Source organism: Mustelus asterias, unplaced genomic scaffold (assembly GCF_964213995.1).
Source record: "Mustelus asterias unplaced genomic scaffold, sMusAst1.hap1.1 HAP1_SCAFFOLD_1747, whole genome shotgun sequence".
Classification (NCBI taxonomy): domain Eukaryota; kingdom Metazoa; phylum Chordata; class Chondrichthyes; order Carcharhiniformes; family Triakidae; genus Mustelus; species Mustelus asterias.
The window spans coordinates 5,001-32,693 of record NW_027591692.1 but is presented as its reverse complement, the minus strand read 5'-3'; the positions used below and the strand labels follow the sequence as shown (position 1 = coordinate 32,693).

Genomic DNA, 27,693 nt, shown 5'->3' with positions numbered 1-27,693 from the left:
GCCTAACTAAGGTTCTATAAAGCTGCAACATGACTTGCCCAATTTTTAAACTCAATGCCCCGGCCGATGAAGGCAAGCATGCCGTCTGCCTTCTTGACTACCTTCTCCACCTGCGTTGCCACTTTCAGTGACCTGTGTACCTGTACGCCCAGATCCCTCTGCCTATCAATACTTTTAACTCATCTCCAAACTCCATGGCCTGGGGCTCAGTTCCTCCCTCTGCGACTGGATCCTGAACTCCCGAACCCACAGACCACAATCAGTAAGGATAGGCAACAACACCTCCTCCACGATCGTCCTCAACACCGGTGCCCCACAAGGCTGTGTTCTCAGCCCCCCCGACTATACTCCTTATACACCTCTGACCGTGCGGCCAAATTCCCCTCCAATTCCATTCTCAAGTTTGCTGACGGCACCACCGTAGTGGGTCGGATCTCAAACAATGACGAGACAGAGAAAGGAGAATGAGATGGAGAATCTGGTGAACTGGTGCAGCAACAATAATCTCTCCCTCAATGTCAACAAAACCAAGGAGATTGTCATCGACTTCAGGAAGCGTAGAGGAGAACATGCTCCTGTCTACATCAACGGGGATGAAGTAGAAAGGGTCGAGAGTTTCAAGTTTCTAGGTGTCCAGATCACCAACAGCCTGGGTGGCACAGTGGGTTAGCGCTCGGGTCACTGTCTGTGCGGAGTCTGCACGTTCTCCCCGTGTCTGCGTGGGTTTCCTCCGGGTGCTCCGGTTTCCTCCCACAGTCTGAAAGACGGGGCTGGGTTAGGGTGGATCGGGCCGTGCTAAATTCTCCCTCAGTGTCACCCCGAACAGGAGTGTGGGCGACTCGGGGGGATTTTCACAGTAACTTCATTGCAATGTTAATGTAAGCCTACTTGCGACACTAATAAATAAATAAACCTGTCCTGGTCCCCCCCACGCCGACAAAGCCTCTACTTTCTCAGGAGACTAAGGAAATTCGGCATGTCCGCTACGACTCTCACCAACTTTTACAGATGCCCCATAGAAAGCATCCTTCCCGGATGTATCACAGCTTGGTCTGGGGCTCCTGCTCTGCCCAAGACCGCAAGGAACTACAAAGGGTTGTGTGTGTGTGAACGTAGCCCAGTCCCATCACGCAAACCAGCCTCCCATCCATTGACTCCGTCAACACTTTCCGCTGCCTCGGGGAAAAGCAGCCGCCATAATCAAGGTCCCCATCCCCCACGCACCCCCCGGACATTCTCTCTTCCACCTTCTTCCGTCGGGGAAAAAGATACAAAAGTCTGAGGTCACGTACCGACCGACTCAAGAACAGCTTCTTCCCTGCTGCTGCCGTCAGACTTTTGAATGGACCGACCTCGCGTTAAGTTGATCTTTCTCTGCACCCCGAGCTGTGACTGTAAAACTACATTCTGCACCCTCTCCTTTCCTTCTCCCCTATGTACTCCAAAGATGTGCAGGTTAGGGTGGATTGGCCATGCTAAATTGCCCCTTAGTGTCCAAAGATGTGTAGGTTAGGGTGGATTGGCCATGCTAAATTGTCCCTTAGTGTCCAAAGATGTGCAGGTTAGGGTGGATTGGCCATGCTAAATTGCCCCTTAGTGTCCAAAGATGTGTGGGTTAGGTGGATTGGCCATGCTAAATTGTCCCTTAGTGTCCAAAGATGTGCAGGTTAGGGTGGATTGGCCGTGCTAAATTGCCCCTTAGTGTCCAAAGATGTGCAGGTTAGGGTGGATTGGCCATGCTAAATTGTACCTTAGTGTCCAAAGATGTGTAGGTTAGGTGGATTGGCCATGCTAGATTGCCCCTTAGTGTCCAGGGGGACTAGTTAGGCTAAATACGTGGGGTTCCGGGGATCGGGCCTGGACGGGACTGTGGTCGGTGCAGACTCAATGGGCTGAATGGCCTCCTCCTGCCCTGTGGGGACTCTATGAACGGTATGCTTTGTCTGTATAGAGCGCAAGAAACAATACTTTTCACTGTATCCCAATACATGTGACAATAATAAATCAAATCAACCATTAAGCTGTTCTTTCTCTACACCCCTAGCTGTGACTGTAACACTACACTCTGCACCCTCTCCTTTCCTTCTCTATGAAGGGTATGCTTTGTCTGTACAGCGCGCAAGAAACAACACATTTCATTGGATACGAAAGCATGTAACAATAATTAATCAGATCAAATGTCTTGGGGAGGGGTGCGGGGGGGGGATTTACCCGATCGCTTCCCCCCCCAGCTCCCCCCTCACCTCCACCCCCCCCCCCCCCCCCCCCCCCCCCCCCCCGAGGGGGCGGGAGAGGAGGGGGAAGGGACGGGGGCTTACCTGCTTTTTTGACCTGGTACGCGGGCTTTGAGGTGAGACCGAGCACCAACGCTGAAATAAGCACCAGCTGTGAGGCCTGCATCTCTGGGGAGGTTTGTACGTCGGCACGAGACACAACCCCACTCCCTCTCCGTTCGCACAAGCCCCCCCCCCCCCTCTCCTCCCCACGGCCTCTTTCACTCCGGCCTTCCCCAGAGCGGGGAGGGGCACAGAGCGCGCACAACAAGCATGTCGAGGAGTCTAGGCCAAAACCAACCCCCTCCCCTGAACATCGGGCAAGGGGGAAAACCTTGCTCAAGTCAGGTGGCCTGCAGGTCTGGCTCATCCTGGTCAAATATGTGCAGTCAGGTCCCAAGCAGATCACAAACAATCTTTGTTAGACGCCCGGGTGGGTCATATCAATGATATCATGTTGATGGGGAGGAGAAGGGGGGAGGTGACAGCAAAGGTGGGGTGGTCTGAGAAACATAGAGAAACTACAGCACAAAACAGGCCCTTCGGCCCCCACAAGTTGTGCCGAACACATCCCTACCTTCTAGACCTACCTATAACCCTCCATCCTATTAAGTCCCATGTACTCATCCAGGAGATTTACAAGGATGTTGCCTGGATTGGGGGGCATGCCTTATGAGGATAGGTTGAGGGAGCTTGGTCTCTTCTCCCTGGAGAGACGAAGGATGAGAGGTGACCTGATAGAGGTTTACAAGATGTTGAGAGGTCTGGATAGGGTAGACTCTCAGAGGCTATTTCCAAGGGCTGAAATGGTTGCTACGAGAGGACACAGGTTTAAGGTGCTGGGGGGTAGGTACAGAGGAGATGTCAGGGGTAAGTTTTTCACTCAGAGGGTGGTGGGTGAGTGGAATCGGCTGACGTCGGTGGTGGTGGAGGCAAACTCGTTGGGGTCTTTTAAGAGACTTCTGGATGAGTCCATGGGATTTAATGGGATTGAGGGCTATAGATAGGCCTAGAGGTGGGGATGTGATCGGCGCAACTTGTGGGCCGAAGGGCCTGTTTGTGCTGTGGCTTTCTATGTTCTATGTTCTATGAGTCTCTTAAAAGACCCTATCGAGTCTTTTAAGAGACCGTGTTTTCCGGATTCTTAAGGGGGAGGGGAAACAGTCACAAGTCGTGGTACACATTGGTACCAACGACATAGGTAAGAGAAGGAACGGGGATTTAAAGCAGGAATTTCTGGAGCTGGGCTGGAAGCTGAGAGCCAAGACAAAACATGTGGTCATCTCTGGTACGTTGCCGGTACCACGTGATAGCGAGTTGAGGAACAGGGAGAGAGAGTGCAGTTAAACATGTGGTTGCAGGGATGGTGTAGGAGGGAGGGTTTCAGATACGTGGATAATTGGAACACATTCTGGGGAAGGTGGGACCTGTACCAACAGGACGGGGTGCACCTGAACCAGAGGGGCACCAATATCCTGGGAGGGAAATTTGTTACGGCTCTTCAGGGGGGGTTTAAACTAATTTGTCAGGGGAGTGGGAAAAGGGGTTGTAGTCCGGAAGTCAGTGTTGAGGGTGGTGAGGTATTGGGGAAGGTATCAGGGTCAAGGGTGGGTACCGGGTAGACAGGAAGGTGGGTTGAAGTGTGTCTACTTCAATGCAAGGAGCATCCGGAACAAGGTGGATGAACTTGGGGCGTGGATTGGTACTTGGGACTACGATGTTGTGGCCATTACGGAGACGTGGGTAGAACAAGGACAGGAATGGTTGTTGGACGTTCCGGGGTATAGATGTTTCAGTAAGTGTAGGGAAGCTGGTAAAAGAGGTGGAGGAGTGGCATTGTTAATCAAGGATAGTTTAACGGCTGCGGAAAGGCACTTCGAGGGGGATCTGCACACTGAGGTAATATGGGCTGAGGTTAGAAATAGGAAAGGAGCGGTCACGTTGTTAGGAGTTTACTATAGGCCCCCAAATAGTAATAGAGATGTGGAGGAAGAAATTGCTAAGCAGATTATGGATATGTGTGGGGGTCATGGGGTAGTTGTCATGGGGGACTTTAACTTTCCAAATATTGATTGGAACCTTTGTAGGTCAAATAGTTTGGATGGGGCAGTTTTTGTGCAGTGTGTGCAGGAGGGTTTCCTGACACAATATGTGGATAGGCTGACAAGAGGTGAGGCCACATTGGATTTGGTACTGGGAAATGAACCGGGCCAAGTGTTAGATTTGGTTGTGGGAGAGCACTTTGGAGATCGTGACCACAATATTGCAATGGAGAGGGATAGGGCCGTACGGCAGGGCAAGGTTTACAATTGGGGGAGAGGTAATTATGATGCGATTAGGCAAGAATTAGGGGGCATAAGATGGGAACAGAAACTGTCAGGGAAAGGCACTAATGAAAAGTGGAACTTTTTCAAGGAACAAATACTGGGTGTCCTTGATAGGTATGTCCCTGTCAGGCAGGGAGGAAATGGCCGAGTGAGGGAACCATGGTTCACGAAAGAGGTGGAATGTCTTGTGAAAAGGAAGAGGGAAGCTTATGTAGGGATGAGGAAACAAGGTTCAGATGGCTCGATTGAGGGTTACTAGTTAGCAAGGAATGAGCTGAAAAAGGGGCTTAGGAGAGCTAGGAGGGGACATGAGAAGTCCTTGGCGGGTCGGATCAAGGAAAACCCCAAGGCTTTTTACTCTTATGTGAGGAATAAAAGAATGACCAGGGTGAGGTTAGGGCCGGTCAAGGACAGTAGTGGGAACTTGTGTATGGAGTCAGTAGAGATAGGTGAGGTGATGAATGAATACTTTTCTTCAGTGTTCACCAAGGAGAGGGGCCATGTTTTTGAGGAAGAGAAGGTGTTACAGGCTAATAGGCTGGAGGAAATAGATGTTCGGAGGGAGGATGTCTTGGCAGTTTTGAATAAACTGAAGGTCGATAAGTCCCCTGGGCCTGATGAAATATATCCTAGGATTCTTTGGGAGGCAAGGGATGAGATTGCAGAGCCTTTGGCTTTGATCTTTGGGTCCTCACTGTCCACGGGGATGGTGCCAGAGGACTGGAGAATGGCGAATGTTGTTCCTCTGTTTAAGAAAGGGAATAGAAATGAACCTGGTAATTATAGACCGGTCAGTCTTACTTCAGTGGTTGGTAAATTGATGGAAAAGGTCCTTAGGGATGGGATTTACGACCATTTAGAAAGATCCGGATTAATCCGGGATAGTCAGCACGGATTTGTGAAGGCAAGTCGTGCCTCACAAATTTGATAGAATTTTTTGAGGAGGTAACTCAGTGTGTTGATGAAGGTAGGGGCAGTTGATGTCATATACATGGATTTTAGTAAGGCGTTTGATAAGGTCCCCCATGGTTGGCTTATGATGAAAGTCTATGCTTTCATCATAAGCTGTTCTGTGCTGTACTGTTCTATGTTCTATCTATCTTGATGCCATTCAAAGATTCCAGCACAACCTCTTTGTTAAAGTCCACATACTCAATCTTTTCAGTCCACCGCACGCCCGCAGTACATCCACCCAGGTCCTTCTCCTCTGTGAAAACCGAGGCAAAATACTCATTAAGCACCTCTGCCATTTCTACTGGTTCCGTACAGATTTTCCCACCTTCACCTTTTATAGGCCCGATTCCTTCACGTCTCATCCTTTTACTCTTCACATATTTATAGGACGCCTTAGGGTTTTCCTTAATCCTACCTGCCTTAATCCTCTTCTGCACTGAATGGATCTGGCAGATGGAATATAACGTTGGCAAATGTGAGGTTATCCACTTTGGAAGAAATAATAGTAAATTGGAATATTATTTAAATGGAGAAAAGTTACATCGTGCGACTGTGCAGAGGGACCTGGGGGTCCTTGTGCACGAATCGCAAAAACTCAGTCTGCAGGTACAACAGGTGATCAAGAAGGCGAATGGGATGTTGGCCTTTATCGCGAGGGGGATAGAATATAAAAGCAGGGAGGTCTTGCTGCAACTGTACAGGGCACTGGTGAGGCCGCAACTGGAGTACTGTGTGCAGTTTTGGTCCCCTTATTTGCGAAAGGATATATTGGCCTTGGAGGGAGTGCAGAGAAGGTTCACCAGGTTGATACCGGAGATGAGGGGTGTAGCTTATGAGGAGAGATTGAGCAGATTGGGTCTGTACTCGTTGGAGTTTAGAAGGATGAGGGGTGATCTTATAGAGACATATAAGATAATGGGCGGCACGGTAGCACAGTGGGTTAGCACTGCTGCTTCACAGCTCCAGGGTCCCGGGTTCGATTCCCGGCTCAGGTCACTGTCTGTGTTGGAGTTTGCACATTCTCCTCGTGTCTGCGTGGGTTTCCTCCGGGTGCTCCGGTTTCCTCCCACAGTCCAAAGATGTGCGGGTTAGGTTGATTGGCCAGGTTAAAAAAAATTGCCCCTTAGTGTCCTGAGATGCGTAGGTTAGCGGGATTAGCGGGTAAATATGTCGGGGTAGGGCCTGGGTGGGATTGTGGTCGGTGCAGACTCGATGGGCCGAATGGCCTCCTTCTGCACTGTAGGGTTTCTATGATGAGGGGGTGTTGATTATGAGGAGAGATTAAACAGATTGGGTTTGTACTCGTTGGAGTTTAGGAGGCTGAGGGGGGATCTTATAGAGACCTATAAGATAATGAAGGGGCTGGATAGGGTAGAGGTGGAGAGATTCTTTCCACTTAGAAAGGAAACTAGAACTAGAGGGCACAGCCTCAAAATAAAGGGGGGGTCAGTTTAGGACAGAGTTGAGGAGGAACTTCTTCTCCCAGAGGGTGGTGAATCTCTGGAATTCTCTGCCCACTGAGGTGGTGGAGGCTACCTCGCTGAATATGTTTAAAGCGCGGATGGATGGATTCCTGATCGGTAAGGGAATTAAGGGTTATGGGGATCAGGCGGGTAAGTGGAACTGATTCGCTTCAGATCAGCCATGATCTTATTGAATGGCGGGGCAGGCTCGAGGGGCCAGATGGCCTACTCCTGCTCCTATTTCTTGTGTTCTTATAATCCATGATTTAATTGGCAACCCCTTTGGGATATCCCCAACCTCTGAATGTCCACCCATTGTGACCCCCTTGGCACTTTGCAGCCACTTCCCTCCGGTTGGCCCTCCACCCGACCCCTCTCCCACCGCCCCCTCACTGCCCGACTCCCAGAGGTGTCAAAGCCAAGGAGAAAAGGACCCCGCTCGTAGAAGCAGCAACACACACGACAAAGCAAGTCAAAGGCCGTTCCCTTTTCATTTCTCTTTTATTCAGAGGAAATTTGAAAGCTAACAGGAATTAGCGGCAGTCGGCCTTGGGAATGAGGAGAGAATGAAGCGGTTATCGATCGAGCGGCCCACCCCGCGCTTGTGCGTTGCGGCTGACGTGTCGCGCGCGTCTCCACCAACAGCACCACCACCGCAAGACGAGGAACGTCCTTCGATGCGGGAGAAGCAGACCCGCGCGGCAGGGGGGTCTCCCAGGTGAGCCCAGGCAGCCGGCCGCGTATCCCGCGGTGCTCCTCCTGCGCGCACCCTTCAGCAGCCCGGGCTGAGGCAGGTTGTCCCTTCGGCGAGGAGCGGCCTTCGGAGAGATTCCACTGCCCGCGCGCGACTCTTCACCCGAAAACCTCGAACCCGTTAGTAGAAGCAAGCGTTCCCCCCCCAACCTGTTGATTAGCACGGCTGGCAGGAAAGACCCCCCAGCCCCCCCCTCCAACTCCGTGGGATCCCTCGCTCAGTCGGAGTCGCTGCTGGACGATGAGGAGGATGAGGAGGATGAGGAATGCTAGAGGGGGAGACACAGAAGACACATCAGGTGGTGAGGATTTTGTTTTCTCTGTCTAAACAAGACTTCGCAACCGACGCAACACAAGTTGTGAGGTTATTCACTTTGGAAGCTGAAACAAGGCGGCAGATTACGACCGGGATGGCTGTAAATTGGGGAGAGGGGAGTGTGCAGAGGGACCTGGGCGTCCTTGTGCACCAGTCGCTGAGGGTAAGCGCGCAGGTGCAGCAGGCGGTGAAGAAGGCTAATGGTATGGGTTGGCCTTCATTGCGAGAGGTTTGGAGTACAGGAGCAGAGGGATGTGTTGTTGCAATTACACAGGGCCTTGGTGAGGCCACACCGAGAGTATTGTACAAAGAACAATACAGCACAGGAACAGGCCCTTCGGCCCTCCAAGCCTGTGCCGCTCCCTGGTCCAAACTAGACCATTCTTTTGTATCCCATTGTGTGGAGTTCTGGTCTCCTTTTCTGAGGAAGGATGTTCCTGCTCTCGAGGGAGCGCAGCGAAGGTTTACCAGGCTGATTCCCCGGGGGGACTGATGTACGAGGAGAGATTGACCAGGTTAGGATTGTTTTCACTGGAGTTGAGAAGAGTGAGAGGGGGATCTCATAGAGACTTATAAAATTCTAACAGGACTGGACAGGGTAGATGCAGGGAGGGTGTTCCCGATGGTGGGGGGAGTCCAGAACCAGGGGGGGGTCACAGTCTGAGGATTGGGGGGTAGACCATTTAGGACAGAGGTGGGGAGATATTTCCTCACCCGCTGAGCCTGTGGAGTTCATTCCCACAGGAAGGAGTTGAGGCCAAAACATTGACTGTATTCCAGAGGGGGCTGGGTGTCGCACTTGGGGGGCGAACGGGGGTCAAAGGTTACGGGGGGGAAAGCAGGATTAGGCTCTTGGGTTGGACGATCAGCCGTGATGGTGATGAATGGGGGGGGAGCAGCCCCGAAGGGCCGAATGGCCTCCTCCTATCTTCTACGTTTCTATGCAACTAAGAAAACCGGACTTCCGTATTGCCGGAGGGTGTGGGCTGGAAGGGGGTGGGGTGGGGGGGGGGCAAACTTTTACTTTGTGTCAAAGTTTTTCAAATTATCAGATCAGTTCGCAGGCAGGCCAACAACAACTTGCAAAGGAAGTCAGCATTGGCTTTGTGTGGACAAAAGTCATGTCTTACTAACTGGATCGACTTTTTTTCCCCAGGAGGTGTCGAAGGTGATTCATAGAGGTCTACTGCATGGATATAGGCCCTTCGGCCCAACTTGTCCATGCCGCCCCTTTTTGTAAAAACCCCTAAGCTAGTCCCAATTGCCCGCGTTTGGCCCATATCCCTCTGGACCCATCTTACCCCCATGTAACTGTCATGTAAAAACCATGTAACTGCCTTTTAAAAGACAAAATTGTACCCGCCTCTACTACTACCTCTGGCAACTCGTTCCAGACACTCACCACCCTCTGTGTGAAAAAATTGCCCCCTCTGGACCCTTTTGTATCTCTCCCCTCTCACCTTAAACCTATGCCCTCTAGTTTTAGACTCCCCGACCTTTGGGAAAAGATATTGACTATCCAGCTGATCTGTGCCCCTCATTATTTTATAGACCTCTATAAGGTCACCCCTCAGCCTCCTACACTCCAGAGAAAAAAGTCCCAGTCTATCCAGCCTCTCCTTATAACTCAAACCATCAAGTCCCGGTAGCATCCTAGTAAATCTCTTCTGCACTCTTTCTAGTTTAATAATTGATGAGGGTAGAGCAGTGGATGTTGTCCACATGGCTTTAGGTGAGGCTTTTGACAGGGGTCCCTCATGGTAGACTCATCCAGAAGATTTAGATGCAAGGGTTCCATCTTAGAATCATAGAAACCCTAGAGTGCAGAAGGAGGCCATTCGGCCCATCGAGTCTACACCGACCACAATCCCACCCAGGCCCTACCCCCACATATTTTACCCGCTAATCCCTCTAACCTACGCATCTCAGGACTCTAAGGGGCAATTTTTAACCTGGCCAATCAACCTCACCCGCACATCTTTGGACTGTGGGAGGAAACCAGAGCACCCGGAGGAAACCCACGCAGACACGAGGAGAATGTGCAAACTCCATACAGACAGTGAGCCGAGCCGGGAATCGAACCCAGGACCCTGGAGCTGTGAAGCAGCAGTGCTAACCCACTGTGCTACCGTGCCGCCCCCATTATCTTGACCCCATTTTTTTCACAATATCCCAAATATTTTGTGTTCCAACTCGACCGGTAGAACTCCACGTGGATCACTGCTGGGACCGCAGCATAGAATCCCTACAGTGCAGAAGGAGGCCATTCAGCCCATCGAGCCTGCACCAACGACAAATCCACCCTATCCCCTTTATCCCACGTATTTACCCACTAGTCCCCCTGACACTAAGGGACAATTTAGCACGGCCAATCCACCCTAACCCACACATCTTTGGACACTAAGGGACAATTTAGCATGGCCAATCCACCCTAACCTGCACATCTTTGGACACTAAGGGACAATTTAACATGGTCAATCCACCCAACCTACACGTCCTTGGACACTAAGGGACAATTTAGCATGGCCAATCCACCCTAACCTACACATCTTTGGACACTAAGGGACAATTTAGCATGGCCAATCCACCCAACCTACACATCTTTGGACACTAAGGGACAATTTAGCATGGCCAATCCACCCAACCTACACATCTTTGGACACAAAGGGACAATTTAGCATGGCCAATCCACCCTAACCTACACATCTTTGGACACTAAGGGACAATTTAGCATGGCCAATCCACCCTAACCTACACATCTTTGGACACTAAGGGGACAATTTAGCATGGCCAATCCACCCAACCTACACGTCCTTGGACACTAAGGGACAATTTAGCATGGCCAATCCACCCAACCTACACATCTTTGGACACAAAGGGACAATTTAGCATGGCCAATCCACCCTAACCTACACATCTTTGGACACTAAGGGACAATTTAGCATGGCCAATCCACCCTAACCTACACATCTTTGGACACTAAGGGACAATTTAGCATGGCCAATCCACCCTAACCTACACCTCTTTGGACACTAAGGGGACAATTTAGCATGGCCAATCCACCCAACCTACATGTCCTTGGACACTAAGGGACAATTTAGCATGGCCAATCCACCCAACCTACACATCTTTGGACACAAAGGGACAATTTAGCATGGCCAATCCACCCTAACCTACACATCTTTGGACACTAAGGGACAATTTAGCATGGCCAATCCACCCTAACCTGCACATCTTTGGATACTAAGGGGCAATTTAGCATGGCCAATCCCCCCTAACCTGCACATCTTTGGAACACTAAGGGACAATTTAGCATGGCCAATCCACCCAACCTACACATCTTTGGACACAAAGGGACAATTTAGCATGGCCAATCCACCCTAACCTACACATCTTTGGACACTAAGGGACAATTTAGCATGGCCAATCCACCCTAACCCACACATCTTTGGACACGAACGGAGAATTTAACATGGCCAGTCCACCTGACCTGCATATCTTTCGGACTGTGGGAGGAAACCGGAGCACCCGGAGGAAACCCACGCAGACACGGGGAGAACGCGCAGACTCCGCACAGACAGTGACCCCAAACCGGGAATTGAAATGCTTCCTCTCTCAAGTGACCTGGGCATCTTTGTCGCAATCCCTCCTAAGCTCCCGCAAATCAGTGACCATGTCCCCACCCAACCATCGCCCCCCCCCCCCCCCCCTACCCCGGCCGCCACACCCCTCCCCTCTTAAACAGCGAATGGCCTCCCCTCTCTTTCGCTCTGAGGAAGAGTAGCACGGATTCGAAACGCAAATTCCATTTACTCCCTGCCTCTCCCCGAGCCTTCCAAGCTCCTCCAGTAATTTTGCCCCCCTTTCTGGGACAACTCTCAAATTGGAGAGTGGAAAATGTTGTGCCTTTGTTTAAAAAGGGCTGCAGGGAAAAGCCTGGGAACTACAGGCCGGTGAGCCTCACATCTGTGCTGGGTAAATTGTTGGAAGGTATTTTGAGAGACAGGACCTACAGGCATTTAGAGAGGCAAGGACTGATTAGGGACAGTCAGCATGGCTTTGTGAGTGGAAAATCATGTCTCACAAGTTAGATTGAGTTTTTTGAAGGGGTAACCAAGAAGGTAGATGAGGGCAGGGCAGTTGATGTTGTCTACATGGACTTTAGCAAGGCCTTTGACAAGGTATCGCATGGTAGGTTGTTGCATAAGGTTAAATCTCATGGGATCCAGGGTGAGGTATCTGAATGGATACAAAATTGGCTTCTTGACAGAGGCCAGAGGGTGATTGTAGAGAGTTGTTTTTCAAACTGGAGGCCTGTGACCAGCGGTGTGCCTCAGGGATCAGTGCTGGGCCCACTGTTATTTGTCATTTATATTAATGATTTGGATGAGAATATAGGAGGCACGGTTAGTAAGTTTGCAGATGACACCAAGATTGGTGGCATGGTGGACAGTGAAGAAAGTTATCTCCAATTGCAACGGGATCTTGATCAATTGGGCCACTGGGCTGACGAATGGCAGATGGAGTTTAATTTAGACAAATGTGAGGTGATGCATTTTGGTAGATTGAACCAGGGCAGGACTTACTCAGTTAATGGTAGGGCGTTGGGGAGAGTTACAGAACAAAGAGATCTCGGGGTACAGGTTCATAGCTCCTTGAAAGTGGAGTCACAGGTGGACAGAGTGGTGAAGAAGGCATTCGGCACGCTTGGTTTCATCAGTCAGAACATTGAATACAGGAGTTGGGACGTCTTGTTGAAGTTGTACAAGACATTGGTAAGGCCACACTTGGAATACTGTGTACAGTTCTGGTCACCCTATTATAGAAAGGATATTATTAAACTAGAAAGAGCGCGGAAGAGATTTACTAGGATGCTACCGGGACTTGATGGATTGAGTTATAAGGAGAGGCTGGATAGACTGGGACTTTTTTCTCTGGAGCGTAGGAGGCTGAGGGGTGATCTTATAGAGGTCTATAAAATAATGAGGGGCACAGATCAGCTAGATAGTCAATATCTTTTCCCCAAAGGTAGGGGAGTCCAAAACTAGAGGGTGTAGGTTTAAGGTGAGAGGGGAGAGATACAAAAGGGTCCAGAGGGGCAATTGTTTCACACAGAGGGTGGTGAGTGTCTGGAACGAGCTGCCAGAGGCAGTAGTAGAGGCGGGTACAATTTTGTCTTTTAAGAAGCGTTTAGACAGTGACATGGGTACGATGGGTATAGAGGGATATGGGGCAAACGCGGGCAATTGGGACTAGCTTTAATAAAGAGGGGGCGGCAGGCCTGGAGGACTTGTTTCCATGCTGTACACCCCTCTGACTCGATCTTCAATTTTATTTGCTGGCCTGATTACTGACACACTCGGGATTGATCCGCAAGTGCTGCCCTGATCATACAAACGACAGGCGGACTCACCTTGCCGTGTTTCCCGTGCTTCCCGTGCTTCCCGTGTTTGTGAGCCTTCTTCATCTTCTTCTCCTTCTTGTGCTTCTTGTGAGGCCCCCCCGGGTATCCGCCGGGCACCCCCGGGGGACAGGGGTAGGGCTGGGTGGGGTAGCCGGGCTGCCCCGGGGGAGGGAAGGCAGGGTGCCCCGGCCCAATGCCGGGGTGGGGTCCAGGGTGGGGTCCAGGGTAGGGCCCCGGGTATGGGCCTGGGTGGGGGCCGGGGTGGGGGCCGGGGTGGGGGCCGGGGAATTGCCCAGGGTAGGCACCAGGTGGAGGGTAGGCTGGGTCCCCCGCTGGGTGATGTGGAGGCGGTGGATGATGGGGCCCTCCAGGAACAGGGCAGGGTGGACCTGGGGGAAAGAAGAGAGAGAGAGACAAGACAAGGGGGGAGGTGAGTTTAACTCATTAACACGCGGTTACAATACACCCGTCCCTCGCTCATGACAGAATGATATATCGTCCAAGACACAGAAGTGTCGCTCAAAGTTCCTCATCAGCACTCGGAGAATTCATTTGTAATTCGCAACTCCCTCAGCACTGACCCTCCCACAGTGCGGCGCTCCCTCAGCGCTGACCCTCTCACAGTGCGGCACTCCCTCAGCACTGACCCTCCCACAGTGCGGCGCTCCCTCAGCACTGACCCTCCCACAGTGCGGCGCTCCCTCAGCACTGACCCTCCCACAGTGCGGCGCTCCCTCAGCGCTGACCCTCCCACAGTGCGGCGCTCCCTCAGCACTGACCCTCCCACGGTGCGGCGCTCCCTCAGCACTGACCCTCCCACGGTGCGGCGCTCCCTCAGCACTGACCCTCCCACAGTGCGGCGCTCCCTCAGCGCTGACCCTCACACAGTGCGGCGCTCACTCAGCACTGACCCTCCCACAGTGCGGCGCTCCCTCAGCGCCGACCCTCCCACAGTGCGGCGCTCCCTCAGCACTGACCCTCCCACCGCGCAGCGCTCCCTCAGCACTGACCCTCCCACAGTGCGGCGCTCCCTCAACACTGACCCTCCCACAGTGCGGCGCTCCCTCAGCACTGACCCTCCCACAGTGCGGCGCTCCCTCAGCACTGACTCTCCCACAGTGCGGCGCTCCCTCAGCACTGACCCTCCCACAATGCGGCGCTCCCTCGGCATTGACCCTCCCACAGTGCGGCGCTCCCTCAGCACTGACCCTCCCACAGTGCGGCACTCCCTCAGCACTGACCCTTCCCACAGTGCGGGGCTCCCTCAGCACCGACCCTCCCACAGTGCGGCGCTCCCTCAGCACCGATCCTCCCACAGTGCGGCGCTCCCTCAGCACTGACCCTCCCACAGTGCTGCGCTCCCTCAGCACTGACCCTCCCACAGTGCGGCGCTCCCTCAGCACTGACCCTCCCACAGTGCGGCGCTCCCTCAGCACTGACCCTCCCACAGTGCGGCGCTCCCTCAGCACTGACCCTCCCACAGTGCGGCGCTCACTCAGCACTGACCCTCCCACAGTGCGGCGCTCCCTCAGCGCCGACCCTCCCACAGTGCGGCGCTCCCTCAGCACTGACCCTCCCACCGCGCAGCGCTCCCTCAGCACTGACCCTCCCACAGTGCGGCGCTCCCTCAGCACTGACCCTCCCACAGTGCGGCGCTCCCTCAGCACTGACCCTCCCACAGTGCGGCGCTCCCTCAGCACTGACCCTCCCACAGTGCGGCGCTCCCTCAGCACTGACCCTCCCACAGTGCGGCGCTCCCTCAGCACCGACCCTCCCACAGTGCGGCGCTCCCTCAGCACTGACCCTCCCACAATGCGGTGCTCCCTCAGCACTGACCCTCCCACAGTGCGGCGCTCCCTCAGCACTGACCCTCCCACAGTGCGGCGCTCCCTCAGCACTGACTCTCCCACAGTGCAGCGCGCCCTCAGCACTGACCCTCCCACAGTGCGGCGCTCCCTCGGCATTGACCCTCCCACAGTGCGGCGCTCCCTCAGCACTGACCCTCCCACAGTGCGGCACTCCCTCAGCACTGACCCTTCCCACAGTGCGAGGCTCCCTCAGCACCGACCCTCCCACAGTGCGGCGCTCCCTCAGCACCGATCCTCCCACAGTGCGGCGCTCCCTCAGCACTGACCCTCCCACAGTGCTGCGCTCCCTCAGCACTGACCCTCCCACAGTGCGGCGCTCCCTCAGCACCGACCCTCCCACAGTGCGGCGCTCCCTCAGCACCGACCCTCCCACAGTGCTGATCTTTCTCTATACCCTAGCTGTGACTGTAGCACTACATTCTGCACCCTCTCCTTTCCTTCTCTATGAACGGTATGCTTTGTCTGTACAGCGCGCAAGAAACAATACTTTTCACTGTGTCCCAATACACGTGACAATAATGAACCAAATGGAATCAGATAGAAGGACGGAGAGAGAGGGAGAGAGAGATAGCGAAGAGTCCGATTTGTTAACCAAGCACCTACCTGGTGGGTTCCACATTCCTCAAGCTTCTATCTTGACCTTGGAGAGAGAATATTAAAGATAATTAGTTTCCCCAATGCCCACTTGGGTCACTGTCTATGTGGAGTCTGCACGTTCTCCTGGTGTCTGCGTGGGTTTCCTCTGGGTGCTCCAGTTTCCTCCCACAGTCCAAAGATGAATAGGTTAGAGGGATTGGCCATGCTAAATTGTCCCTTAGTGTCCAAAGATGTGTAGGTTAGGTGGATTGGCCATGCTAAATTGCCCCTTAGTGTCCAAAGATGTGCAGGTTAGGGTGGATTGGCCATGCTAAATTGTCCCTTAGTGTCCAAAGATGTGTAGGTTAGGTGGATTGGCCATGCTAAATTGTCCCTTAGTGTCCAAAGATGTGCAGGTTAGGGTGGATTGGCCATGCTAAATTGTCCCTTAGTGTCCAAAGATGTGTAGGTTGGGTGGATTGGCCATGCTAAATTTCCCCTTGGTGTCTAACGATGTGCGGGTTAGGGTGGATTGGCCATGCTAAATTGTCCCTTAGTGTCCAAAGATGTGCAGGTTAGGGTGGATTGGCCATGCTAAATTGTCCCTTAGTGTCCAAAGATGTGCAGGTTAGGGTGGATTGGCCGTGCTAAATTGTCCCTTAGTGTCCAAAGATGTGTAGGTTAGGGTGGATTGGCCATGCGAAATTGTCCCTTAGTGTCCAAAGATGTGTAGGTTAGGGTGGATTGGCCATGCGAAATTGTCCCTTAGTGTCCAAAGATGTGTAGGTTAGGGTGGATTGGCCATGCTAAATTGTCCCTTAGTGTCCAAAGATGTGCAGGTTAGGGTGGATTGGCCATGCTAAATTGTCCCTTAGTGTCCAAAGATGTGCAGGTTAGGGTGGATTGGGCCGTGCTAAATTCTCCCTTAGTGTCCAAAGATGTGCAGGTTAGGGTGGATTGGGCCGTGCTAAATTCTCCCTCAGTGTAACCCGAACAGGCGCAAGAGTGTGGGGACGAGCTGATTTTCACAGTAACTTCATTGCGGTGTTAATGTAAGCCTTACTTGTGACTAATAAATAAATAAACTTGAATAATAGTCCATTTTGCTGTTATTCCTACCAAAATGGATGACCTCACATTCACCAGCATTGTGCTCCATCTGCCAGACCCTTGTCTATAGGGATATCGAGTCCTAGAGGTTTATAGCATGGAAACAGGCCCTTCGGCCCAACTTGTCCATGCCGCCCTTTTTTTTTAACCCCTAAGCAAGTCCCAATTGCCCATGTTTGGCCCATGTCCCTCTATACCCATCGTACCCATGGAACTTGGGATCAACGGGATCTTGATCAATTGGGCCAGTGGGCTGACGAATGGCAGATGGAGTTTAGAACAAAGAAGAACAAAGAACAGTACAGCACAGGAAACAGGCCCTTCGGCCCTCCAAGCCTGTGCCGCTCCTTGGTCCAACTAGACCAATCGTTTGTATCCCTCCATTCCCAGGCTGCTCATGTGACTATCCGGGTGAGTCTTAAACGATGTCAGCGTGCCTGCCTCCACCACCCTACTTGGCAGCGCATTCCAGGCCCCCACCACCCTCTGTGTAAAAAACATCCCTCTGATATCTGAGTTATACCTCGCCCCTCTCACCTTGAGCCCGTGACCCCTCGTGATCATCACCTCCGACCTGGGAAAAAGCTTCCCACTGTTCACCCTATCTATACCCTTCATAATTTTATACACCTCTATTAGGTCTCCCCTCATCCTCCGTCTTTCCAGGGAGAACAAGCCCAGTTTACCCAATCTCTCCTCATAGCTAAGACCCTCCATACCAGGCAACATCCTGGTAAACCTTCTCTGCACTCTCTCTAAAGCCTCCACGTCCTTCTGGTAGTGCGGCGACCAGAACTGGACGCAGTACTCCAAATGTGGCCTAACCAGCGTTCTATACAGCTGCATCATCAGACTCCAGCTTTTATACTCTATACCCCGTCCTATAAAGGCAAGCATACCATATGCCTTCTTCACCACCTTCTCCACCTGTGTTGCCACCTTCAAGAATTTGTGGACTTGCACACCCAGGTCCCTCTGTGTTTCTATACTCCTGATGACTCTGCCATTTATTGTATAGCTCCCCCTTACATTAGTTCTTCCAAAATGCATCACTTCACATTTATCCGGATTAAATCCATCTGCCACCTCTCCGCCCAATTTTCCAGCCTATCTATATCCTGCTGTATTGCCCGACAATGCTCTTCGCTATCCGCAATTCCAGCCATCTTCGTGTCATCCGCAAACTTGCTGATTACACCAGTTACACCTTCTTCCAAATCATTTATATATATCACAAATAGCAGAGGTCCCAGTACAGAGCTCTGTGGAACACCACTGGTCACAGACCTCCAGCCGGAAAAAGACCCTTCGACCGCTACCCTCTGTCTCCTATGGCCAAGCCAGTTCTCCACCCATCTAGCCACCTCTCCTTGTATCCCGTGAGCCTTAACCTTCTTAACCAATCTGCCATGATAGACTTTGTCAAATGCCTTACTGAAATCCATATAGACGACATTCACGGCCCTTCCTTCGTCAACCGTTTTTGTCACTTCCTCAAAAAGCTCCACCAAATTTGTAAGGCACGACCTCCCTCTTACAAAACCGTGCTGTCTGTCACTAATGAGATTGTTCCGTTCTAAATGCGCATACATCCTGTCTCCAAAAATCCTCTCCAACAACTTCCCTACCACGGACGTCAAGCTCACCGGCCTATGATTACCTGGGTTATCCTTCCTACCCTTCTTAAACAACGGGACCACATTCGCTATCCTCCAATCCTCAGGGACCTCACCTGTGTCCAATGAAGAGACAAAGATTTCCGTCAGAGGCCCAGCGATTACATCTCTTGAAACACTACATTCTGCACCCTCTCCTTTCCTTCTCTATGAACGGTATGCTTTGTCTGTACAGCACGCAATACTCTATGCCCCGTCCTATAAAGGCATGCTTGCCTTTATAGGACGGGGCATAGAGTATAAAAGTTGGGGTCTGATGTTGCGGTTGTATAGAACGTTGGTTCGGCCGCATTTGGAATACTGCGTCCAGTTCTGGTCGCCGCACTACCAGAAGGACGTGGAGGCTTTGGAGAGAGTGCAGAGGAGGTTTACCAGGATGTTGGCCTGGTATGGAGGGGCTTAGTTATGAGGAGAGATTGGGTAAACTGGGGTTGTTCTCCCTGGAAAGACGGAGGATGAGGGGAGACTTAATAGAGGTGTATAAAATTATGAAAGGCACAGATAGGGTGAACGGTGGGAAGCTTTTCCCCCAGGTCGGTGGTGACGTTCACGAGGGGTCATAGGTTCAAGGTGAGGGGGGGGGAGGTTTAACACGGATATCAGAAGGACGTATTTTACACAGAGGGTGGTGGGGGCCTGGAATGCGCTGCCGGGCAAGGTGGTGGAGGCGGACACACTGGGAACGTTTAAGACTTCTCTGGACAGCCATATGAACGGAGTGGGAATGGAGGGATACAAAAGAATGGTCTAGTTTGGACCAGGGAGCGGCGCGGGCTTGGAGGGCCGAAGGGCTTGTTCCTGTGCTGTATTGTTCTTTGTTCTTTGAAACAATACTTTTCACCGTATCCCACGACACGCGACAATAATAAATCAAATCAAACATTGAGTTGATCCTTCTCTGCACCCCTAGCTGTGACGGTAACATTACATTCTGCACCCTCTCCTCTCCTTCTCCCCTACGTACTGTCTGTCTGTGTGGAGTTTGCACATCCTCCCCGTGTCTGCGTGGGTTTCCTCCGGGTGCTCCGGTTTCCTCCCACAGTCCAAAGATGTGCTGGGTTAGGGTGGATTGGGCCGTGCTACAAATTGCCCCTTCGTGTCCTGGGATGCGTAGGTTGGAGGGATTAGTGGATAGATATGTGGGGGTAGGGCCTGGGTGGGATTGTGGTCGGTGCAGACTCGATGGGCCGAATGGCCTCTTTCTGTACTGTAGGGTTTCTATGATTATTCTATGATGATTACTCTATGAACGGTATGCTTTGGATCTAACGCTCAAGAAACAATAATTTTCCCTGTGTCCCAATACACGGGACAATAATAAATCAAATCAAACATTGAGTTGATCTTTCTCTACACCCCTAGCTGTGACTGTACCACTGCATTCTACACCCTCTCCTTTCCTTCTCTATGAACGGTATGCTTTGTCTGCACGGCGCGCAAGAAACAATACTTTTCACTGCATCCCGATACACGTGTGATCCGCGTTATCACACACGAGGCTTGAGATGCTCAGGAAATAAAGGCTTTTATTTGCTGTTACAACGAAGCTACTAATTATATACACGATCCCAGACTGAGGGGTCCCAGACAGAGCAGTGACCTTTATACCTCTCCCAGGAGGTGGAGCCCGACTGGGATGTACCACAATAACTATAATACAGGTAGAACAGCCCAACCCTAACCCCAACAGCAACAAGTAGAACAACCCATCCCTAACCCCAACAGCAACAAGTAGAACAACCCATCCCTAACCCCAACAGCAACAAGTCGAACAACCCATCCCTAACCCCAACAGCAACAAGTAGAACAACCCAACCCTAACCCCAACAGCAACAAGTAGAACAACCCATCCCTAGCCCCAACAGCAACAAGTAGAACAACCCAACCCTAACCCCAACAGCAACAAGGAGAACAACCCATCCCTAACCCCAACAGCAACAAGTAGAACAACCCATCCCTAACCCCAACAGCAACAAGTAGAACAACCCAACCCTAACCCCAACAGCAACAAGTAGAACAACCCAACCCTGACCCTAACAGCAACAAGTAGAACAACCCAACCCTGACCCCAACAGCAACAAGTAGAACAACCCATCCCTAACCCCAACAGCAACAAGTAGAACAACCCATCCCTAACCCCAACAGCAACAAGTAGAACAACCCATCCCTAACCCCAACAGCAACAAGTAGAACAACCCATCCCTAACCCCAACAGCAACAAGTAGAACAACCCATCCCTAACCCCAACAGCAACAAGTAGAACAACCCATCCCTAACCCCAACAGCAACAAGTAGAACAACCCAACCCTAACCCCAACAGCAACAAGTAGAACAACCCAACCCTAACCCCAACAGCAACAAGTAGAACAACCCATCCCTAACCCCAACAGCAACAAGTAGAACAACCCATCCCTAACCCCAACAGCAACAAGTAGTACAACCCATCCCTAACCCCAACAGCAACAAGTAGAACAACCCATCCCTAACCCCAACAGCAACAAGTAGAACAACCCAACCCTAACCCCAACAGCAACAAGTAGAACAACCCAACCCTAACCCCAACAGCAACAAGTAGAACAACCGAACCCTAACCCCAACAGCAACAAGTAGAACAACCCAACCCTAACCCCAACAGCAACAAGTCGAACAGCCCATCCCTAACCCCAACAGCAACAAGTAGAACAACCCATCCCTAACCCCAACAGCAACAAGTAGAACAACCCATCCCTAACCCCAACAGCAACAAGTAGAACAACCCATCCCTAACCCCAACAGCAACAAGTAGAACAACCCATCCCTAACCCCAACAGCAACAAGTAGAACAACCCATCCCTAACCCCAACAGCAACAAGTAGAACAACCCATCCCTAACCCCAACAGCAACAAGTAGAACAACCCAACCCTAACCCCAACAGCAACAAGTAGAACAACCCATCCCTAACCCCAACAGCAACAAGTAGAACAACCCATCCCTGACCCCAACAGCAACAAGTAGAACAACCCATCCCTGACCCCAACAGCAACAAGTCGAACAACCCATCCCTGACCCCAACAGCAACAAGTAGAACAACCCAACCCTGACCCCAACAGCAACAAGTAGAACAACCCAACCCTAACCCCAACAGCAACAAGTAGAACAACCCATCCCTAACCCCAACAGCAACAAGTAGAACAACCCAACCCTAACCCCAACAGCAACAAGTAGAACAACCCATCCCTAACGCCAACAGCAACAAGTAGAACAACCCATCCCTAACCCCAACAGCAACAAGTAGAACAACCCATCCCTAACCCCAACAGCAACAAGTAGAACAACCCAACCCTAACCCCAACAGCAACAAGTAGAACAACCCAACCCTAACCCCAACAGCAACAAGTAGAACAACCCAACCCTGACCCCAACAGCAACAAGTAGAACAACCCATCCCTAACCCCAACAGCAACAAGTAGAACAACCCAACCCTAACCCCAACAGCAACAAGTAGAACAACCCAACCCTGACCCCAACAGCAACAAGTAGTACAACCCATCCCTAACCCCAACAGCAACAAGTAGAACAACCCATCCCTAACCCCAACAGCAACAAGTAGAACAACCCATCCCTAACCCCAACAGCAACAAGTAGAACAACCCATCCCTAACCCCAACAGCAACAAGTAGAACAACCCAACCCTAACCCCAACAGCAACAAGTAGAACAACCCATCCCTAACCCCAACAGCAACAAGTAGAACAACCCAACCCTAACCCCAACAGCAACAAGTAGAACAACCCAACCCTAACCCCAACAGCAACAAGTAGAACAACCCATCCCTAACCCCAACAGCAACAAGTAGAACAACCCATCCCTAACCCCAACAGCAACAAGTAGTACAACCCATCCCTAACCCCAACAGCAACAAGTAGAACAACCCATCCCTAACCCCAACAGCAACAAGTAGAACAACCCAACCCTAACCCCAACAGCAACAAGTAGAACAACCCAACCCTAACCCCAACAGCAACAAGTAGAACAACCCAACCCTAACCCCAACAGCAACAAGTAGAACAACCCAACCCTAACCCCAACAGCAACAAGTCGAACAGCCCATCCCTAACCCCAACAGCAACAAATAGAACAACCCATCCCTAACCCCAACAGCAACAAGTAGAACAACCCATCCCTAACCCCAACAGCAACAAGTAGAACAACCCATCCCTAACCCCAACAGCAACAAGTAGAACAACCCATCCCTAACCCCAACAGCAACAAGTAGAACAACCCATCCCTAACCCCAACAGCAACAAGTAGAACAACCCAACCCTAACCCCAACAGCAACAAGTAGAACAACCCATCCCTAACCCCAACAGCAACAAGTAGAACAACCCATCCCTAACCCCAACAGCAACAAGTAGAACAACCCATCCCTGACCCCAACAGCAACAAGTAGAACAACCCATCCCTGACCCCAACAGCAACAAGTAGAACAACCCAACCCTGACCCCAACAGCAACAAGTAGAACAACCCAACCCTAACCCCAACAGCAACAAGTAGAACAACCCATCCCTAACCCCAACAGCAACAAGTAGAACAACCCAACCCTAACCCCAACAGCAACAAGTAGAACAACCCATCCCTAACCCCAACAGCAACAAGTAGAACAACCCATCCCTAACCCCAACAGCAACAAGTAGAACAACCCATCCCTAACCCCAACAGCAACAAGTAGAACAACCCAACCCTAACCCCAACAGCAACAAGTAGAACAACCCAACCCTAACCCCAACAGCAACAAGTAGAACAACCCAACCCTGACCCCAACAGCAACAAGTAGAACAACCCATCCCTAACCCCAACAGCAACAAGTAGAACAACCCAACCCTAACCCCAACAGCAACAAGTAGAACAACCCAACCCTGACCCCAACAGCAACAAGTAGTACAACCCATCCCTAACCCCAACAGCAACAAGTAGAACAACCCATCCCTAACCCCAACAGCAACAAGTAGAACAACCCATCCCTAACCCCAACAGCAACAAGTAGAACAACCCATCCCTAACCCCAACAGCAACAAGTAGAACAACCCATCCCTAACCCCAACAGCAACAAGTAGAACAACCCATCCCTAACCCCAACAGCAACAAGTAGAACAACCCAACCCTAACCCCAACAGCAACAAGTAGAACAACCCATCCCTAACCCCAACAGCAACAAGTAGAACAACCCATCCCTAACCCCAACAGCAACAAGTAGAACAACCCAACCCTAACCCCAACAGCAACAAGTAGAACAACCCAACCCTAACCCCAACAGCAACAAGTAGAACAACCCAACCCTGACCCCAACAGCAACAAGTAGTACAACCCATCCCTAACCCCAACAGCAACAAGTAGAACAACCCATCCCTAACCCCAACAGCAACAAGTAGAACAACCCATCCCTAACCCCAACAGCAACAAGTAGAACAACCCATCCCTAACCCCAACAGCAACAAGTAGAACAACCCAACCCTGACCCCAACAGCAACAAGGAGAACAACCCAACCCTGACCCCAACAGCAACAAGTAGAACAACCCATCCCTAACCCCAACAGCAACAAGTAGAACAACCCATCCCTAACCCCAACAGCAACAAGTAGAACAACCCATCCCTAACCCCAACAGCAACATATATACATACTTGTAGTACTGGCCAGACCCTGGCTCAGTACTATCTACTGGGAACCAACGATGGTTCACCACAGTGAGTGACAACAATAAATGCAAATCAAGTCTAAATTCAACTCCATCTGCCATTCACCAGCCCACTGGCCCAATTGATCAAGATCTCATAGATCATAGCATCATAGAAACCCTACAGTACAGAAAGAGGCCATTCGGCCCATCGAGACTGCACCGACCACAATCCCACCCAGGCCCTACCCCCACATCCCTACATATTTTACCCACTAATCCCTCCAATCTACGCATCCCAGGACACTAAGGGGCAATTTTTTAACCTGGCCAATCAACCCAACCCGCACATCTTTGGACTGTGGGAGGAAACCGGAGCACCCGGAGGAAAACCCACGCAGACACGAGGAGAATGTGCAAACTCCCGCACGGACGGTGACCCGAGCCGGGAATCGAACCCAGGTCGCTGGAGCTGTGAAGCAGCAGCGCTAACCCACACTGTGTTACCGTGCCGCCCTCGTTGCAACCCCGTAGGCAACCCAAGACGGGTGACTCACGAAATGAAAAGGGTGGAACTCAGAAACGGACTCACCAAATCAAATTCTAAAGTGCAAATACGCAGAGATAAGAAAGAAATGATTAAGCCCTCAACACGCACTGGGAACTCCCCGCCCCCCCGCCCCCCGACCTCTCTCCCAAGGACAGAGCAAAGACATTTCCAACACGGGGACGGGAAAAGGTGGAGGGGGACTGACTGATACCTGGATTCAAGGGTACAGGATCCTGAGGCGAGACAGGGGAGGGTGTTATAGAGGGAGGCAGGGGTCACACTATTGAGTCAATTGCTATGGTAATTCATAACCTTCATTAATCGAGGGATTGAGTTTAGGAGTCGGGAGATAATGCTGCAGCTTTATAGGACCCTGGTTAGACCCCACTTGGAGTACTGCGCGCAGTTCTGGTCACCTCATTACAGGAAAGATGTTGAAGCCATTGAAAGGGTGCAGAGGAGATTTACAAGGATGTTGCCTGGATTGGGGGGCATGCCTTATGAGGATAGGTTGAGGGAGCTTGGTCTCTTCTCCCTGGAGAGACGAAGGATGAGAGGTGACCTGATAGAGGTTTACAAGATGTTGAGAGGTCTGGATAGGGTAGACTCTCAGAGGCTATTTCCAAGGGCTGAAATGGTTGCTACGAGAGGACACAGGTTTAAGGTGCTGGGGGGTAGGTACAGAGGAGATGTCAGGGGTAAGTTTTTCACTCAGAGGGTGGTGGGTGAGTGGAATCGGCTGACGTCGGTGGTGGTGGAGGCAAACTCGTTGGGGTCTTTTAAGAGACTTCTGGATGAGTACATGGGATTTAATGGGATTGAGGGCTATAGATAGGCCTAGAGGTGGGGATATGATCGGCGCAACTTGTGGGCCGAAGGGCCTGTTTGTGCTGTGGCTTTCTATGTTCTATGTTCTATAACACAGTTCACAAGTGTGAGGTAATGCATTTTGGAAGGTCTAATACGGATGGGAAATATACAGTAAATGGCAGAACCCTTAAGAGTATTGACGGGCAGAGGGATCTGGGTGTACAGGTACACAGGTCACTGAAAGTGGCAACGCAGGTGGAGAAGGTAGTCAAGAAGGCATACGGCATGCTTGCCTTCATCGGCCGGGGCGTTGAGTTTAAAAATTGGGCAAGTCATATTGCAGCTTTCTAGAACCTTAGCTAGGCCGCACTTTGGAATATAGTGTTCAATTCTGGTCGCCACACTACCAGAAGGATGTTGAGGCTTTGGAGAGGGTTACAGAAAAGATTCACCAGGATGTTGCCTGGTCTGGAGGACATTAGCTATGAGGAGAGGTTGGAGAAACTTGGTTTGTTCTCACTGGAGCGACGGAGGTTGAGGGGGAGACCTGATAGAAGTCTACAAGATTATGAGGGGCATGGACAGAGTGGATAGTCAGAAGCTTTTTCCCCCCCCCCAGGGTGGAAGAGTCAATTACTAGGGGGGGGCACAGGTTTAAGGGGCAAGGTTTAAAGGAGGTGTACGAGGCAAGTTTTTTTACACAGAGGGTGGTGGGTGCCTGGAACTCGCTGCCGGGGGGAGGGAGTGGAAGCGGATACGGTAGTGAGTTTTAAGGGGCGTCTTGACAAATACATGAATAGGATGGGAATAGAGGGATACGGTCCCCGGAAGGGTAGGGGGCTTTAGTTCAGACGGGGGGGGCAGCATGGTGGGTGCAGGAGGGCCGAAGGGTCTGTTCCTGTGCTGGAACTTTCTTTGTTCTTGCAAGGAGAGATAGAACCTTGGTTAGGCCGCATTTGGAGTATTGCGTCCAGTTCTGGTCACCACACCTACCAGAAGGGACGTTGGAAGCTTTGGAGAGAGGGCAGAGAAGGTTCCCCAGGATGTTGCCTGGTCTCGAGAGGGGGTCGGCTATGAGGAGAGGTTGGATAAACTGGGGTGGTTTTCACCGGGGAAGACGGAGGCTGAGGGGAAGACCCCGATAGAGGGTCTACAAAATGATGAGAGGCAGAGACAGGGTGGAGAGTCAGAGGCTTTTTCCCCCAGGGTGGAAGAGTCAATGACAAGGGGGAGGGGGGCACAGGTTCAAGGGGAGAGGGGGGAAAGTTTAAGGGAGATGTGCGGGGGGGAAGGTTTTTCACACAGAGGGTGGTGGGTGCCTGGAACTCGCTGCCAGAGGAGGTGGGGGAAGCAGGAACATTAACAACAGTTAAGAGGCAGCTGGATGGGTGCGTGAATAGGGAGGGAACAGAGGGATAGGGACCGAGTGAGGGCAGAAGGTTCTTCATTGTAGTTTAAGTTAGGGCATCAAGATCGGCACAGGCTTGGAGGGCCGAAGGGCCTGTTTCAGTGAAGCAGTTGAGGCTCCCTCATTGAATGTTCTTCAAGGCAAGGATAGATAGATTTTTGAAGAGTGAAGGAATTAAGGGTTATGGTGAGCGGGCGGGCAAGTGGAGCTGAGTCCACAAAAAGATCAGCCATGATCTTGTTGAATGGCGGGGCAGGCTCGAGGGGCCAGATGGCCTATTCCGGCTCCGAGTTCTTATGTGTCCCTGTGAGGTATTCAAGATCCAGAGGAGTGTGGATGGGCCACCTTCTGTAATCCCTCTCTCTCGCTAACTCCCCTGTCTCTGTAATCCCTCTCCAACACCCTTCTCTGTAACGCCTCTCTCTCTCTAACTCCCCCTCTGTCTCTAACTCCCCCTCTCTCGGTCTGTCCCCCCGTCTCTCTCTCTGTCTCCTTCTCTCTCTGTCCCCCCCTCTCTCTCTCTAACTCCCCCCCTCTCTCTCTCACCCCCA

At 51.6% G+C, this 27,693-nt stretch overlaps 1 protein-coding gene across 2 annotated transcripts in view; it reads right to left on the bottom strand.

Moving 5' to 3' along the window:
- Window positions 1-7,505: 7,505 nt before the first annotated feature.
- The window catches only part of LOC144488661 (uncharacterized), a 24,863-nt gene continuing 4,675 nt past the window's right edge, over window positions 7,506-27,693 (bottom strand). For both annotated transcript variants that reach the window (XM_078206741.1, XM_078206740.1), the window contains exons 2-4: window positions 15,962-15,998; window positions 13,500-13,879; window positions 7,506-8,039 (exon numbers count right to left, since the gene is read on the bottom strand). In XM_078206741.1, coding sequence (XP_078062867.1) covers window positions 7,989-8,039; window positions 13,500-13,879; window positions 15,962-15,977 — 447 coding nt within the window. In that variant the 5' untranslated portion in view covers window positions 15,978-15,998 and the 3' untranslated portion in view covers window positions 7,506-7,988. The remainder of the gene's footprint in view (window positions 8,040-13,499; window positions 13,880-15,961; window positions 15,999-27,693) is intronic.